Consider the following 14254-nt stretch of genomic DNA (forward strand, 5'->3'; position numbering starts at 1 on the left):
TATCCTTGATGTACACATTTTTGATCATGCCCACTGAAGTCAAAAGAAAAGTACTTTTACAGCATTCAAAACAGCAAAATCAGATCAACCTACCATTTTTTGGCTTAAGAGATTAAAAGAACTAACTGGCAATGAAGACAATTGTGAAACATATTCTGCTATGTTTAGCTTTTCTCTGGTTGCGATGGAAAATCTGTTTTAATGTAGTTTATAAATAATGACAATTCATTAAACATTTCACTATCCTTCCTCTGAAAACTGTCACTTCCTGAAGTTGCAAAGTCCTCATCCTGAGCCTAACTGGATAGTGTATCTTCATTAACAGTGTGGTTACCCTTCACTTGCACTTGCATTTAGTTTCATTATAATTCAGTTCGCTTTACGCATGAGGGTACAAACAAATGAAGTTCTTTGAAAGTATTTTTAAACGCATCTTAAACCTTAATAAACTAAATACTATTTTGCAATTAAATCTTCCATAGATTTCAATGCATTTCAACGCATTTCAACATAAGTGCTAAAAATTGCAAGAATTTCTTTCCTGTTTCTTCATTTAAGGAAAAATGAGGATCAAGATGAGTCTTTTATTCTGGACAGGTTATCACCTCTCCTCTACCTACCAAATGCACACTGATCTTCCTTCAGCTGTTTTTCACCACCAGACCATTTGAGGAGAAGTACTACTGCCACCTGCACATTACAGAAGAGCTTAGGAAATATATGAATACCTAAGCAGCAGCCACAGGAGTCTGCAAGATAATGCAGAACAGCAGCCACCAAAAGTAAGCAGAATTTTTAAAAAAGCAATATGCTCAACAGATCTGTGGCAAATATAAAGAAAGTACAGCCTTTAACCTATCACTTCCATCTTTCTTTAATTATTGTTTAAAAATAGGGCATACACTGAGAAATAACTGATGAATAGAAGTATTTTAGAGCTCCAAAAGGATCTTGTAATATATTTTTGGTAATGTGAAGAAATCAGTCACTCCTACTTAAAATGATAATTTAAGTTATTAGTCTTCCAATTGCCATCATATTAAACATCCAGATTTAGATTTTTTTTATCCATTTGAAGTGTTACAGAAGTGTATAAAGTTTTCAGCTAAAATTGTAGCAACAAGACAGAATGTGAAATTGATTATTAATAATTCACAGTATTTGACTGGATACTGGCTTGACTTTCAAAAGCCCCCAACTAATTTGTATTCATGCGCACAAAATCCACGGTAGTATCAGTAAATGTCAAGAATTTTGGAGACTTCGTAAGTAATGTATGTTGCAGTTAGCAGCAGTAATAAATCAGAACATCTTTTCAATTTCAAAGTGAAAGCCTCTGTGTTAGTCTGATAATAAATGAAGAAGGTTGGATAAATTGTGAATACTACTCCAGTATCTGGGCAATCAGATTCATAATGCAAGATAGCAAACATTTAATTCCGGGTTACTACACTGACATAATAGTGAATGCAAGTCTAGGTAGAAAGATGTTTTCTTTTGCACTTGTTTATAAGACTTCCTCAAATATTGTCTTGTAAGATTGAAATTGATTATTTTACATTGGAAGCTATGCAAAAATATATCCTAAAAGTGGAAAAGTGGGGAATATGAACCTTTTCTTTATATTTCACATTTGAATCTGTTCTTAAAGATATTAACAGGAGACGAGACAGGAAGACCTAGAAACAAACAGAATTTTATACCCTTCTTTTTATTTTATTATTATTATTATTATTATTATTTGGACTACATCGTGCGTTTATTAACTGTGGATCATTTGTAATCACACATGTGATCCTCTATGGCTCTCAATCTCAGTATTTCTACTGTTAACTGTGGGGGTCCCAGGTAGCTCCCCAAGTTCCCTTCCTGGTAAACACACTTATTTATTTATTTATTTATCATCAGTATAAATTGTTAACAGCTGTGCTTCAGTGAATTTCTTACATTAACTCTTCTTGTCTGGGGTGAGGGGAGGAACAAAAGTGTTGCTTTACTTATACTAAAAAGAGCAGTGTTTTACTAAAGCAAAAGCCTTCTTTTTGTCTTGACGCTTGAACATAACACCCTCATCTTAAAAAAAGCCCCACTACAACACAAAGCATGTATTTGAAGCAAAAAATCTCGAGCCTCACAGAAGAGTTGTACTTTACACAAACAACGCCAATTTTAAGCCCCAGGTGTCTTTTCTGGTATGAACTGAGTATTTATTAAAGAATAAAACAAAAACAAAATCAAATAAAATCCTCACAGAATTTTTATATTTTTACAGTTCCAGTACACACTATCATACCACTTTCAAAATTGCCCTATATATGTTTCTAATATGATCCCAGTTCAGTTCTACATTTTTTAAAACTTACAGTATGGTTAAAATAACTTCTAATTATTTCTGAAAGCACTAATGGATTGATTGATCCATTATCAGTGAACTTAATGCTTATAAAGAGTAAGAACTAAATAACATGCAAAGTTGAAGCATATTCTTGATCTCATGTGTGAAATGTTTATAATTTTGTCTTTTAACATTGACTAATCTGAGCATTAGGGACCCAGCTTGCTGATTTAATGGAAAGCACACATGACTACACTAAATCTGTATGCAAACAGGTATTTCATATCAGAGCAAAGATATCACCGTGCATCAGCAGAATCTTCTCTTAACAAGAAATGAGCTCAACTCCAGTATCCGCTGTTAATTAGTTGTTAGTGTATAGCACAAAAATAAGCACTACCACAACAAAGAAATTTCATCTGTTGCATAATTGCTACTTTTCCCCAATATCCTCTACTTTTCAATACCAGTCCTCTTGACAATATTAACCTTTGTGTGAAGACTGAAGAGTTGCCAACAACTGCATTAGCATAAGCAGTATTTTCCACTGTCCTTCTTTGACAGCCTTCTTCATTAGTTTTTGAAGTGTTATTAATTTAGGGTAGTAATAACATTGTTGGATCTATATAATCTAATCATTATCTGGCTTTCCAGATCCTTTCCATAAGAACAAATGTGAAAATTAGAACAAAAACAAGAACGAAAGAACAACTACCACTTTGCATTTTAGAACTCAAAAAAGGCAAATGACTTAATTTACAAAAATCTACTTGATTTTCAGAAGTGAATTTTGATTTGAAACTGCAGTAGTGCTAAGTATTGTGACTACAGGTAAACTTGAAAACTTATGGCCCTTCATCCTAACCCAAACAGTAAATAAATCCCTAACGTAAAAATCTAAATGGAAAAAAAAAGAAAAAAAAATGAACTAAGCCATTTGTCTGGCAATATTCTCTTTAGTTTTATGACATTTTCCTCAAAACATGGTATATTTTCACCCTCCTGAGAAACACGGAAATACTGCAAGTTATCTGGAAAACCAAAAATGTAAGATGATGTTATTTTGCAACTCCTTTGGGCTACATCAGCTATGTATTACAGGGAAACTTAAACATGTTGTGGCCAAATAGGATATTAAAGTTGTGACATTAACTGAACAACTCAAATAAGTTTAACCAGATATGAACCATACGTATCATGTATTTTATCTTTTGTTTAAGTATTTATTTGGGATAAATATTCTCTACAGCCCACCAATAAACTTCACTTGACCAAGATTTCCAGTTTCCAATTACATCAAACATACACTGTAAACCAGCAATTGCTAGGCATCAGTATGAGTTTGAATTTGAATATTATGCTTAAAAAGTATTTGAAATGCCTAAGGAAAGTCTACATGACTTCAAACCCTGACCACAAATATTTTTCTTTCTTTCTTCTGTCTTTAAGATACTAATAGAAGTCCTGATTTTTAAGAAGAAAATGTGGAAGAAAATTAAAATCATGAAGTTGAACTCAAACTGCAATATCTAGAAAAGCAGGGCAAACCACAGGAAGAACATGTTAATCTAAAGCACTTTCCCTGTCAATGCGTACATTAAAATTTCACTTTTAAAAGCTGAATTAAAGAGGTTACATGATTGATAAAGTAGCTTCAGAAGTTATTTTTAAAACTAGCATTCTCAAATCAGCAAAAGAAAGGACTACATTTGCACAATTCACCGTTTTAAGAAGGTTTAACAAAATACTTCGTCTCTCCAATAATTTTCCTAAAAAAGTAAAATAGTCCTCCCTGGTCCTCAATAACTGGATGAAGTGTTTGTATGTTTTCTATTAAGCTAATGATTCATGTTCACTGGCAAGTAGATAATACAGGCAAACGCCTCACTTGTACAGTTTGCTTATACTATGCAGCTAGTTGACTACCTGCCACGTATGTGTGTGTGCATGTGTGTGTATACATGTATATACACACATACATACACATATAACTGACATAACTGTTCAGATGTGCCTAATCTGACAGATAAATTATAAAAATAACTATTTAATTTGGCTAAATTTTTGGTGAAGACAAAATTCAAATACGTCAATAAAGACAGCTATACTTGAGTAAACACTTGCTTACATAATACATTGTGTTTTTCCACAGCTACTAGCATAATACGCCCTTAATATGTTCATTCTGTTTCACAAAGGACAAAATAAATCCCCATCAATAGAGGATTAAAAATGGCCCAGGTCAATTCCTGTTAACTTTAGCAAGTATCAATCAACACTTCGCCAAAAATAATAAAAAAACCTTTTCCAATACACTGTGCATGCTTCCGTTTCCATTTTAAAGTCCTTCTGCGGATTCCATTCTGGAATATGGTGCTAAGATAATGTCTAAAGTAATCATTAGATGAAAATTATCTCGGTTCCTTTTATGACTTCAAGGAAGAAACTGTAATGGATACATACCTTATTCATGTTTATCACCTTCTTAAAAAAGCAAGGCTTAAATCTTATGATTTGTAGAATTTGACTGTATCAGTCTCTTAAGCAATTTTTTTAAATGTACCACTAGTACAGTCTTTTAATAGAATTAATGAAAAGCAACATAAAAATGGTAAAAGAAATCAAGAAATCCCTTGTTTGTTTTTTAAATCTACCGTGTAAACCATCAAGTTAGCATTACTAAACCAAGTTAAAGATTAAATTTTAATAAAAATAAGTAAAAGTATTTGGGGGGGCACTCCATGGATACTCAAAGGAATACTAAGATGCTGTAAAGAGAAAACTGTTTCAAAAAATGCATCACTACCAAAGTAAGATGTTCTGCTTACATTTTATAGAGTACTACGTAATTAAATACCAACCAACTAAATCTAAGTCTAAACGCGAATCTCATCATCATTCAAGTTCTTGGAATTTCAGTCATAAATTTCAATTAGAGTAGGATTTCACCCATAGGAAATCTGTATTTTCAAATCCACATGTTTTAAAGGACAATTTTCACAATTAAATGTATATTAGTTAATTTGTATGCAATTTAAGTATGCATATCCAAGTATACCCAATATGTCACAAATATATTCAAATTAGTGTCTCATGAGTGTTGGCCATATTGTGCCATCAGTGAAGTTTTTGCATTTCATCAGGAATCTCTATTTAAAGAATCATGATACAGTGCTGTCATTTTACCACATTTTGCATCCAATTTACTTGAAATGCATCTTCAACTAAAATACATTCATTTTTAAGAGAAAGATTACACAAATAACACTATCCAGAAAATAACAGATCTGTAACACAATAAGGACTATGTCTATAAAGGTTTGTTAGCATCCATATTGTTAAAAATCCTAAAATTAGCTCTTTCTTCTTTCAAAAGAAGGGTAACATTTGTCATGTTTTAGAATATGCCAGAGTTTACTCCAGACTGCCTAAGTCAGCAATTTTCCCTTTAAAACTATTTTTAAAGTACAGATGATAGAATAGCAAGTCCTGAACACATACTATTAAATACTGCATTGGCTTCCCTGGTTCAGAAGACCTTATTATTCCGTATACCAGGTATTAATTAGAGATTCAGAAATACCTAGAAAACGATGCATAACAGCTTACTATCCATATATTTATTTTTATACTAGTACTTATTTAAAAATACTAAACGGGTCAAAAAGTATTCCAGCTGGGAATGTAATTTTACTTTAAGTTATCATTGACTTAAATTGGAGTACGATCAAGCCCTGAGGCACAAATATTTTTCAATCTTTTTCTCACACATCTTCCTCAAAAGAATCACCATGTTAAACCATAAAAAAAATTTAAAATTATGTAGTCAAACTACAGATTTTACACTAAGCCTATGAATCGGGCAGAGAGGAAAGCAGAAGGAAACATGTGAAATGACAGATAAAATGTATCTACTTCTAAACTAGCCCTCATTTTTCCTTCTTTTTTAAGCTTGTAACATTGTTTCTTGTTTTAAGTAAGACTAATATTTGACACCATTTTTTCGAATGTGAGAGAATGTGATAGAATTATTCAGAAATCTTACTGATTTGTCAAAAGACAAAGTTATTCATTGTTTAATTTTAAAGCAGAATGGATTTTGAATCCAGACCTAAAACGGTTCAGAGTCCACAAGGTACCATTCTTCTTCCCCTCAAAGAAGAATAAGTTTTTCCATCTTATATATATCAAAAAATCAAATTTGCACAGACATAGTCAACTTCTGTGAAAAAGAATAATTTTTGTAAAAAGACTAAGCTAAAATATTAATAGCTCCAGCCCCCTTTCGAAATCTACTTCAATTTTATTTCATCCTAGACACTCAAAAAACCAGATGTACTATACAGAACGGCAAAGTATATATGTCAGTATTTATTTTACCCAAACAAATAAGGGTCAAAATTTAAAGGAAAAAAAAGCAACGAATGCCTCAGAATTCTAAAACACATATAGGCCAAATATGTAAACTCAACTTCCATTTCTAAAAGGAGTTGTTTCTCACTTTTACTAACTTACGTATACCAGTTGAGCAATTATGCAGTATGTGGGTGTACCTTACAGTCATTTTCTTAACATCTGCATTCCGTGTTAAATTCTAACTGTACAAGATGTCTGATATTTTTTCTTTATCTTGAACCTTCAAAGTGGTAGGTTTACCAGAGGCAAAACCACACACCAGAGAATATGAGTCATATAATAAAGAAACATCTCTTCCCTTTCTCCCCCTTCCACCCCGAAGCGATAACAACCTAAAGATACTCTATTGTAAATGGCTTCTTTGGTAATATTGATAACATGAGCAACTCATAATCATTTAGCCAATGAACGAAGATTTTTTTATTCTTATTGTATCCATAACAAATTGCTCTTGATATCATTTTAAGGCCAATTGAAAATTATGTTACTACAAAAAATAAAATTTTAATAATAACTAGAATGTCTATGTACCTGCTTTCATATTAAGCATAAAAAAACCCCATACTACGCCTGTTTCTATAAATGATAAACATTAAAAGATCAAAGTAATCAAACGTAGGATGCCTATGCAAGCTAATCCAAACAACACCTCTAAGCTGACTACAAAACAGCAACCTCAGCAGAGAAATCGTTAATTTTCTAATGATTCCATATCAAAAGATGGCAACATTCACACACAACTAAAATATTGCTCGTGCCCACTGCATAAGAGTACTACAATAAACAGACAAGGAAGCAAGGCACCTTACTTGACCATTGTTCACACGAGTTTCCTCTGTGAAATGCAATAAGCACTGGAGTCACTCTATCCTTTCACCTCTTTTTATACCCTTGTATATAGGTAGACAATAACTCCTTAGACTGACATCCTGCATCTAATTACATGTAGCAAAATAGCCTTCAAACAAAGTCTTATCTGAAGTGTCAACATGTATAATCATATCAAAATTTTTTAAGAGATGGACTAAATAATAGAAAAAAAGAGCGTTTAACATCAGCGTCAGCAAATAAGTTAGTAAAACATAAACATCAGCAAATGAATTATTAACAGCAAAACTCAGCAACACTAAAACAGGTGCAACCACCACAGTCTAGTAAAAAAGTTAACCTCGTGGCAATGCTGGCACAAAGCTCTTCTCATGAGCATCTTCCAAAAAGCAGGGAAAAAAAATCATTTCACTGATCAAAGTGAGCGCTATGCATTCCCCCTTGAAACAGAGTAACATAATGGTTTCTATTCTTACCTGTGTATAGTCAAAGTCAGAAAGAGGAGCTATACTCTTGATGTAGTCCATTCGAAATTGGTTTTCTGGATTGGCCAATGGAACTGGGGGTATTAAAGTGCTCATAGCTGAAACTATAGTCTAGAATTGGATAAAACAGAAACAAGCACATTAATCTGGATAAATCTAAGATACAGAATCAATAGAAGATAATCCAATCTGATCAGCAAAATGGGATTTTTCTCTACACAATCTTAGCACAATCCTTATCGTTCCCAGTACACTTAAGGATTTAAAAACAGTATAAAGAATGTTCTTACCACAATCGCATCTTTAACATTTTTCCGAATATCCAGTATTTTCTGTTTCTTTTCTCTGCATTAAAACAGAAACATTAACACTTTGATTTTTTCTTTCAAAGCAGTTCAAAGTCATTTGCATTAAATATTTTGGATTTACAGTGCCTGCTTATTTATCTTCTCTCAATCATTAAGACATACTATCTGAAAAGAACAGCAAGATAAATATATTTTTCCCCTTATCCCTTCTTTCACGTTCTGTGAGGGGCAATACACATTCACCCTTAATATACTGTTAAACAGCCACATCTGCAAAGCCTTCCCTGGTAGAACTTGAAGCCATTCTTTCATTTCTACAGCATGCTGCAGACATGCACTAAACTGATAATATATAGTTGAAAGGCAACAGATGTCTAAAATAACACTGTAGATTAATAATAAATTCAGGCAAAGAGTTCTTCAGAGAGAAATGCTGCAGCCCCAGAATTCAGAATGATTTCTAACAAACATTCAAAATTAGTTTCAGTTTTACGCTGACCCTGATACCGGAAAAAGAGCAGCCACTGTCATCCTGAATATGACTTGACATGTATTTTTGTGTTACAGACAGATGCAATATTTAGTTATTTGCTTCTATGTAAAAAGTAGTCGCCATGTTGTTGCTACAGAGGGGCCTGTCAAGCGCTGCAGTAGCAACAGTGTAAAAATACTGTAAAGGGGCCAGAAGGAGAAAACGCAAATATACAATAGCAGTAATTTCCTTATTCCCTCTCCCCTTCCTCCCCTCCCTCCCTCAAAACGCAGTGTCAGGCCGCCAAAATGCAGAGGGGATGAAGAGCAGAAATCCCCGAGCGTATCGTGTGTTAACCTGTTTCAAACAGTTAATGAAAAACAAGTCACAAAGTGTCAATAATTCTTACTCTGAATTAAATCCATTGACATGTAGGATTCTCATTTGTTTCACAATAGTGCTTTTTCCTGACTCACCAGCCCCTAAAAGAGAAAGAATGAAAGGCAGAACATTGTGATACAGGGTCCGGGCTTTTTATTTTCTCATTTTTTCCGGACACGGCACGACAGCATCTCCCACCGCTGGCAGCATTTCTGTCCGTACGCATCCATGTGGCTCGCGCGCCGAGCTCGACCGGGGGAAGACGCTTCCCCTCTCGCTCAAGGAAGCAGCCTGCATTTTTCACATCCAGCGCACACGCAGCACACACGCATGTAGCTTCTCCATTACGCCCTCTCGCCGAGGGTCGCTCAGGCAAGTGCCCCCTCGCCTGCTCCCCTTCCCCCCCGCCCCTACCCCGCTCTCTCTTACCCAGCAGAAGCAAGCGATGTGTCGCTTTATAAGCCAGTCTCTCTTTCTGCAACTGCTTCTCTATTTTTTTGTTGGCTTCTCGCTGCGCTTTCTCATCGATACGCTGATCCTCCGTTTTGCTGTTGCCCAAACACCCCATAGCTGCTGCTTAGGACGGATGTCAAATTGTTGTCTCTATATATTTAGTATTTACAAGGGGGAGGGGGAGGATGCCGAAGGTAAGTCCTTATATATCCTTATATCCCTGCGACGGTTTCTCTTCTCTTCTTCCCCCCGGTTGCTCAAATAAAATGGTCTCTAGTCGCGTTCTGATCAAAACAGAGTTTGTTTGCTTTTTTCCCCCAAAGAGACGCAGAGAGCAGCCGGCAGAGGTAACCGTCCCCGAGCAGGGAGGGGGTGGGGGGGGAAAGCTGTACAAAAATGTCTAACATGCAAGGAGAGCGAGCGAAGGGCTCCTCCTGGAAACCAGCCTAACGCTGCTCTCCTCTCTCCCTCCCCACCACACACACAATCCCTATATTTCTCTGTAAAGGTCTATTTTTGTCTTTCCAACTCAGCACTGCCTCTCTCTGCGAGACCAGGAAACAGTCAAACTACAAACCCCGCAGCCAGCGAAGAGAAAGGAAAAAGGTAAAAGCTGGATCTACCTGGGCCGTGCGGGACCGCGGCGGGCGGCGAGGCCGGGCCCGGCTCGGGGGCCGGGGTCCAGCCGCCCCCAGCAAACGGGGGGCACGGGCGCCGCTCGCCGCCGCTCGCTCGCTGCGCTCCGCGCAGCCCCGGCGAGACACAGCTGCTGCAAAAACCTGGATCTGGCTTCTGGCCGGCGCCGGGCGCCCGCGGCGCTTTGGCCCCGAGATCCCAGGGCTGGAGGCCGTCCGGGTCGAGGGCGGCTCCGGTCGGCCACGGGCCCCCACCGCCGGCCTTGCCCCCCGGGAGGGAACTGGGCCGCGCGGGTCCCGGGGGACGGGTCCGCGTGTGCTGCTCCTTTCCCCCACCGCACGGAAAGGAAAAGCCTTGCCGCAGCTGTGGCGAGATGGGGGCAGGCGGAGCGTGCCGCTTTTGGGTCAGAACCCCCAAATTTTCAGTAATCTCTCCCCCCCCCCCGCCCCCGAACACACGGTCGTTCCCGTCCCTGCGCCGGGGAGAAGCGCGTGCGACACGCGAGTTCCACCGGGACGGGAGAGGCGAAGCAAGCCGGGCCGCGCTCTGCCCATCTCGCTGCCCACAGTCAGAAACACAGCTGTGCAAACACGTACGCATCCTTCCACACGCACGTATGTACAACACACGCACAGTGTGCTAATGCGCGCACACACGCGGTTTCCAAAGACTGTCACAGCAGCACACAGGTAGGTGGCTTTTCCTTACATTTTTCCTTTGAATATTCCACACTCTGTCAAGCCGAACAGGAAATGAAGCCCAGTAGCCTATAGGATTATTTAAACCAAACACAGTAACGTATATGCTGATAAGCACCACCAAAACAAAGCTCTAAAGACAAGAAGCCATGAGTCTGTTGTTTTCTTCACCTACATTTTTAGGTCTCAAAATAAAGCAGCAAACTAGACAAAATTGCAAGTATTTCTCTTTGATGCAATTCTCCTCTTGCGAATCTCAGCATCTACTATTCAGATTCACTGAGGCACAAGGGGCCTAAAAAAAAAAAAGGACACAGAACCTCTAAAATCTCCAGATATTTTCACCTTTATGTCCAAATCTAATTATTCACCCAGAATCCAGCATTCCATGTCGATTTTTGAAGAGGGATTAATAATCATATTTTGATAGCTACATGTATTAAATCCTGGTTCTGACCAAAATCAATGAGAGATTTACCACCGGTTTCAATAAAACAAAATACTTTTATCTAAAAAGGCTAACCTGTATGTGTCAGATGTTACAGAGGGATTTAGGTTTTTTTTTTTTTTTTTTAATTGCTCTCTCACTTAGGCAGGAAGTGCTGGATCTGAGATCAAGGAAGAGGAACTTGCACCGTCTCCTTTGAAAGCACACTGGGAAGGGGGAAATGGTAGGATCCAGAAGAGGAACAGGTAGTGTTCTACCTTTCAGTGCAGTGTAGCCAGGATGGCAAGTGGAATTTGCAGTATCTATTCAGCTCCTTAAGAAAAAAGAAAAAAACAAGAAAAAACTGGAGACCCTACTGAACTCAAGTACCAGATACATGTTTTTGTGGTACTATCTGATCTTGAATCTGGAAGTTTATTATTTTATTCCTTATAAAGACAAAATGAAGGGGCACTAAAGATAAAAGTTGACCGAATCTACCAGGACCAACAGTGCATTTTTTAGTGTTACTGAACTGTATTTTTCAGGACAGATTGCTTCTTTCATATTTATAATCTCCTGCTTGGAGGGGCGAAAAATTATTCAGAAACAGGTAGGTTTAGATGCACAATGAGGATAACTGCTACTTTTTGAGGCTCTCAGGCATGGGATACAAGATGAAAAGCTTTGGGGAAAAGTGGTCATGCTTACTCTGTGATAGAGTCCAGTGAGGGCTCAAGACTGAACAGGCTCTGCTAGAAATCACTAGCAGGGTCTGGATTTTGACAGTCCTTCAGTGTCGGAAGCTGTAATTTATGATGCACAAGCAGTGTGCAGCCAGATTCATTTCCTATTTAAATACCTCAGTTAGAGAACTAGGTCCCAAATTTGGCTGGTGTCAGTTGGCTCAAGGAGATAAATCTGTCTTATTTTTTTCCTCTCCTCTCCTCAGGATTTTTGTCCCCATATGCACTAACTTTGGGATTTTTTTTGGTGTAGATTTGTTACCAGCTTTGATAAAATAAAAGGCTCAGTGCCATTAAATAGGATTTGACAGGATCCCAGCATATCCTGCTTTTACCTTTCTCCAAAAGAGGGAAAGTATTCCTCATTTCCTCTCTCCCCCTCACAAACCCCATGACCCTCTTGGGTCTCTTCCTCCCGAGAAAAGATCAGCCAGTTCAAAAGTGACAGGCGTGAGCAACCCATGCCCAGAAAAAACTTCTGGCTGTAATTACCTTCCCAGCCCTCCCTTTGCTCTTCCCAAATGCAGCACTTCTTATCCAGGACACATTCAAAACTACAAAGTCCTAGGAACACTAGAAAACATGAGAGAAACTTTCTCTCTCTTTCACTTAACTTTCACTGCAGCTCTTTTTTCCAGAGAGAAATCATATACATGTACGTATTCTCTGCACACAGATAAACCTGAACTGTGAGCATAATACAGATACATACAACCCTCCCCTATAAATGCTTTCTGCCATAGTGCTTTACTATACAAGTCTTTAGTACAAATCATACACATGGATAAAAATAAAATCCTGGGCAAGGGAAAAGGAGATCCTTCCTGTTCCTCTCCTCTTTTCTCAGTCAACAAGCAAGGCATCCTCCTCAAGTTCCTGGTCCTCCAGAAAATATTTCACATCACTGCTGCCACATCAGACCAGGCAAAATATCTGTACAGGTATACTTCTATATAGGTATATATGCATAGACATATATATACAAAATACACACTGAACGGTTATGTGTATGTGAAAATAAAATTGAGCTTCTCTCCTACTGTTGAGCTTCTCCTCTACTGCTTTATGCTCAAGCTTTATCGTGTCCCGTTGTGGTATCAGGCAAAGAAGCACAAACTCTCTTGGTGAGAAACCAGAGACACTTTTTTCTTTGCTTTCTTTTGCAGGCACTCACTTCAGATTGCGTTGTTTCTGAGCCTCAGTTTGAATGTTGGTGTGGAGGCTACATTTGTGTATTTGAACAGAAGAAAACTGACAGCCTGAATGGCCACTTCCGCCACAAAATCACAGATTTTGTTTCTCCTGCCCATTCTGTTTGGGGTAAAATGTTCCCAAACAGGAATAAAAACCCAGTGAGAATTAACACAGACAACCTGCATCTCTCAACAGACCCTGTTGTTCCTCGCCCTTATCCAGAACAGGCATGATGAAGAGTTTCTTCTTGTAGACTTGAGGTGGCTCTACCAAAAACCCAGCAGTCCCATTGCAGACTGTCTCCCCTTTGCACAGCCTCTACTGTGGCTTTGGATCTGTTTCTCAAAGAAAGGGCAAATGCAGAAACAGATGCAAATAAAAGCTTAAGGAGGAATTAAGCAAGAGGAGAACAGATTCTTCCCGCTTGTCACTCTTTCTGCCTTCACTTTCACAGGAGCCTCTGGACTTCATGCTGTCACTTCCTAAAGCATAGGCACTGCACTAGTTGGATAACACTGTGGTTTCTAGAGCTGCTTGTGCCTAACTGAGCTCTCTTTTTCATGTAGTTGCACATTGGGATATACAGCTCTTACTACTACCTACTTCATTGTCAAATCATGGTCTGAAAAGAGAAAAATAAATCCATATTTGCATAGCTGTTCAAGAAAAAGAATTCCTTCTCCCTGGTAGTAATTTCTTGGTAAGTTTGTTTCCCTGCAGAAGTCAAATATTAACAGAAAAATACACACTCTCTGGAATGGTACATTTGGATTTTTATAAGATACATGAACTAGGAATCAAAAAAATTGTAACTGATCATATTAAAAATACTGACTATATATCTAGCAAATACACAGCATTAGAACACGTGCTAT

The 14254-nt window shown here is 37.8% G+C and overlaps 1 protein-coding gene and 1 long non-coding RNA gene across 3 annotated transcripts in view; one reads left to right on the top strand and one right to left on the bottom strand.

Moving 5' to 3' along the window:
* The window catches only part of GNAL (G protein subunit alpha L), a 198737-nt gene that overhangs the window by 116404 nt on the left and 68079 nt on the right, over nucleotides 1-14254 (bottom strand). Inside the window, exons 1-5 of one of the 2 annotated variants that reach the window (XM_062570113.1) lie at nucleotides 10302-10320; nucleotides 9655-9962; nucleotides 9254-9326; nucleotides 8355-8409; nucleotides 8056-8175 (exon numbers count right to left, since the gene is read on the bottom strand). In XM_062570113.1, the coding sequence (XP_062426097.1) occupies nucleotides 8056-8175; nucleotides 8355-8409; nucleotides 9254-9326; nucleotides 9655-9793 (387 nt within the window). In that variant the 5' untranslated portion in view covers nucleotides 9794-9962; nucleotides 10302-10320. Of the gene's footprint in view, nucleotides 1-8055; nucleotides 8176-8354; nucleotides 8410-9253; nucleotides 9327-9654; nucleotides 9963-10301; nucleotides 10321-14254 lie in introns of those variants that run through there. The other variant, XM_062570112.1, reaches the window with a different exon arrangement.
* On the top strand, nucleotides 10066-14034 carry LOC134137308 (uncharacterized). Its single transcript, XR_009957660.1, has 2 exons — nucleotides 10066-10284; nucleotides 13352-14034. It is a non-coding gene; the product is annotated as an uncharacterized LOC134137308 (long non-coding RNA).

The sequence above is a fragment of the Rhea pennata genome, chromosome 2, assembly GCF_028389875.1.
Source record: "Rhea pennata isolate bPtePen1 chromosome 2, bPtePen1.pri, whole genome shotgun sequence".
NCBI lineage: Eukaryota > Metazoa > Chordata > Aves > Rheiformes > Rheidae > Rhea > Rhea pennata.